General features: G+C 37.4%; 1 protein-coding gene across 1 annotated transcript in view; it reads right to left on the bottom strand.

Moving 5' to 3' along the window:
• Window positions 1–3,058, bottom strand: part of FAM91A1 (family with sequence similarity 91 member A1) — a 38,673-nt gene extending 35,615 nt beyond the window's left edge. Inside the window, exons 1-2 of the mRNA XM_015566288.1 lie at window positions 2,956–3,058; window positions 1,809–1,960 (exon numbers count right to left, since the gene is read on the bottom strand). Of these exons, the coding sequence (XP_015421774.1) occupies window positions 1,809–1,892 (84 nt within the window). The 5' untranslated portion in view covers window positions 1,893–1,960; window positions 2,956–3,058. The remainder of the gene's footprint in view (window positions 1–1,808; window positions 1,961–2,955) is intronic.
• Between the last annotated feature and the right edge of the window lie 865 nt (window positions 3,059–3,923).

Below are 3,923 nucleotides of genomic sequence, written 5' to 3'. Positions count from 1 at the left end.
CCCCCCCCCCCCCCCCACGGGCCCTGCTCTGTGTGTGACGGGGTAGAGCCATACCCTCCCCATCGGCCCTGCCCTGAGTGTGACAGGGTGTAGCACCCCAACCCCCTGATGGGCCCTGCCGTGTGCGTGACCGGGGGCTGCACCTAGGGAGTGGGCCTGCCCTCTGCCATCCGGGAGCAGGCCTAAGCCAGCAGGGCGTTATCTCCCGAGGGGTCCCAGACTGCGAGAGGGCACAGGCTGGGCTGAGGGACCCTCCGTTCCCCCCGAGTGCACAAATTTTTGTGCACCGGGCCTCTAGTATATATATAAAAGGCTAATATGCAAAGTGTCCCCACAGTTCAACCAGGAGACTGTGAGTTCTATTGCTTGCTATGATGTGCGCTGACCACCAGGGGCAGCACAAAATGAAGGAAGGCCCTGGCCGGCAGCTGGAGAAGGGAGGAACCAGCCAGCAGCCAGAAGGCCCAATCAGCCCTGGTTGCCAGCCAAGTCTAGGGGCCCTACCCATGCACAAATTTCAGGTACTGGGCCTCTAGTAATAGCATAAAAAAGAAGAGCCCTAGCTGGTTTGGCTCAGTGAATAGAGTGTCGGCTTGTGAACTGAAGGGGCTTGGGTTTGATTCCAGTCAAGAGCACATGCCAGGGTTGCAGGCTCAGTCCCCAGTGGTGGGCATGCAGGAGGCTAAAAACATTTTTTTTAAAGTGCGCCTGGGGCCCTAGCCAGTTTGGCTCAGCAGATAGAGCATCAGCCTGCGGTCCAAAGGTGGGGTGCAGAAGGCAGCCTATCTATGATTCTCTCTCATCACTGATGCTTCTATCTCTCTCTCCCTCTCCCTTCCTCTTTTAATCAATAAAAAAATATATATTTTGAAAAAAAAAAGAATAAAAATAGGTACTGTGAAAATATTGATAATGACAACTACAGTGGAACCTCGATTCTTGAACTTAATCAGTTCTAGAAGGCTGTCTGAGATGCAATTTGTTCAAAAACTGAATCATTTTTTCCCATGAGAAATGTAAATTGAATTAATTTATTCCAGACCCCCAAATGATTCCACTTTAACTTTGCTATTATACACTACATGTCTAATGTACTGTTTAATTTATAAACAAACACTTTTCTTAAAGTTATCCTTTCAGCACTCCTTTCAGGGTGTTTTTCTGGAGGTCAGTATGCAGCATCTTCACTTTTTCACATATCACTGCTCTGAAATGCTGTCACCAGCTAACTGCTTTTTATTTATCCAAATCAACAACAGTTTCTCTACCTCTTCAATTGCCTGTGATCATTGTTTGTTTCACACCATTAGCAACATTAGCACTCTTGATGGTCTGTTTATGTTTTAAAATCGTGCTAATTGTCCATTCAGTCAGCAACAAAAAACACAAAAATATTCACAGCACAATTTCCTGAGATATTGGTGATAAACTGACTCATACTGGCCCATTCTCTCCTTTGTTTGAGGCCTGAGAGATGTTTTTTGTCACGCTGAAACACCATGAAAGGTTTGTCACATCCAAAATTAAAGTTTGTTCGTTCAACCAAGACATTTTTTCTGTGAACAACTTGGTCACAACTTGGCCAAGAACTGAACTATTTGAGATGGGAGACTTCCGAGACCTGAGGTTTGACTGTACTTGTACAAGTGTGGCTAAAACAGTTAACTTGTAACCATCAGACCTTTTTACAGTATAAACTCAGAAACAATGTCCAATGTTGCAAGAGCTACAGAGCTGGTCATCTGCAAAGTATGCCTGACATGTGGTCCCATCCCATTCCTAATGGTTCAGGTACACAGTACACTCACCTCCATAATCCCAGTATAATATGAAAATGGTGTTATCCTCAGGCCCTTTACCATAATATCTGATAAATGGTAAGGGTACAGCATGAGATGGTCTCGGCTGTACTTTAGTAGTTCCTCATAGTATCTGCGTTCATCTTTCTTGACATGTTTAACTGAGGAAAAGAAGGAAATTCTCCAGTTTTTTCACGTCTTATACTTACATACAATTACAAATGCAATGAGAAATACTTTACAACTCAATATTAATTAAAAAGAAAAGTATATAACTTGGAAGAAAATAAATAAAATAAACTAAGTTGGAACAAAGAAACATTATACCACAAGAAATATATAAGTACTATGTATAATATATGTTAGGTAAATGTATACTAGGACAGATAGAGACAGACAAGACAAATATCAAATCAAAAAGTAAAGAAAGTAAGCATGGAATGTCTCCCAAAAAAGGTATAAAACATAATCTATAATTCATTCAAACCCTTACTATGCCACTTTACAAGATAGCCAAACCGAATGATAGTTTTCTATAAAATGAAGTCTATTTTGAAAAATTATTTGTTGGTTTTTGTGATTTAAATGTAAAAAGACATCTGACTTTCATGAAATAAGTTTAAAAAGAAAATCTCTCTCTGAAATACTATATTTAAAATGAGAAGAGCACCTGGGAGGGAAGACTAGCAGGACAATAGATTAAACTAATCGAAGTAACCTGACAAATAAAAACATGAAACTAACTGTGTTTAAAAAGTACTCCAATTATTATAGAGTTTTCATTAAAGTTATAGTATTTGGAATGCTTATGGAGACAAAAACAAACTCAAAGTAAAAAATTATTAAGAACTAATATACTTCTTTTCTGGCATGTTTTCTTACCTAAAGTAAAAAGAGGGCATTTGAATCAAGACTAACATTCTATAGGTAAAACAAACGTATTAACAATACTCTAAAAAATAAATTTCATCAGATTTAGGAAGAAAAATCTACTTGCTAATGCAAATTGTTAGGTGGGATGGGTCAGCATAGTTTCTTAAAGTCTGCACATGGAATAATTTCAGTACTATAAAATATGTATTGAAAATATAGGATTTATGAAATGATAATTCAGCAACAGTCAATTCCATCTCAATGTAAAAATATCTCTACTTACCTAAGTTATTTCTGTATCGTAACTGATTGCGGATGCTGTACAAGACAACCTGCTTTTCATATTCCCTCTGTGAATTTCCAAGACTCTAAAAAAAAGTTCAAATAGATTTAAAATAGCTTCTAAACTATAGTACTTTTTCCCCATAAGATTTCAAAACAATGTCCCCTAACTTTATTCTGAAATCTAAACTTTCCAGAACAAAATAGAGAAGAATTTCCTAGATATTATATTACTGTACTAAATTTCTGCTATGCTTTTACAGCAAAATTTTAATGTGTTTATTTCCAGTCTGCTATTCTAAAAGGACTTACTGAAATTATCTGAAGTATTTAACATAAAATAAAGGAGCAATTTGAGAGCATAGTTTCACTTAACAAAGCACTAAGTTCTACTTACAAAGATTTCCTTTCCTGACTCTCCCAATTTAGCACTGTTGGGTAAATGGATGGATGGTTTCTTGCACCTACATTTATTTAAATTTAAGAATGGCCACTGACAACAGATTCTGGTCTGATAGTTATTTTTAGCTGAGGAATATGATTATTAAGATTTCTGGAGAATGTACTTTCAAATATACCTTTAAATTTAAGATTACTTCTTTAAAACATCACCTTCTTATGGTCTCATTAGAAAACATTTAGAAACTTTTAGAATCCCAATATACTATTGGAATTATCAAAAAACTCTTTCCAGCTGTGCACATAATGTTTTTAGCTCAAAGTTGGGTTCTCATGAAAGCAAAGAATACGTTTGCCTGATTATAATCAAATTATATTCAATGTGTAACCATAAACTTAATATGTGACTGCTATCCCTCTTCTAATTACTAGGTATAATCCTTCCGATGTGCTATAAAGTAAAATTGGACATCTTAGGAAACTAGCAACAGAAAGATCAGAGGGTTGAGTGATTACACTTCCTACTCACAGGTTTTTAAAAGCCCAGGTAAATGTCCATAAACATACTTT

This window comes from Myotis davidii, unplaced genomic scaffold (genome assembly GCF_000327345.1).
Source record: "Myotis davidii unplaced genomic scaffold, ASM32734v1 scaffold200, whole genome shotgun sequence".
Taxonomy (NCBI): Eukaryota; Metazoa; Chordata; class Mammalia; order Chiroptera; family Vespertilionidae; genus Myotis; species Myotis davidii.
This window is presented reverse-complemented; position numbering and strand designations above follow the sequence as displayed.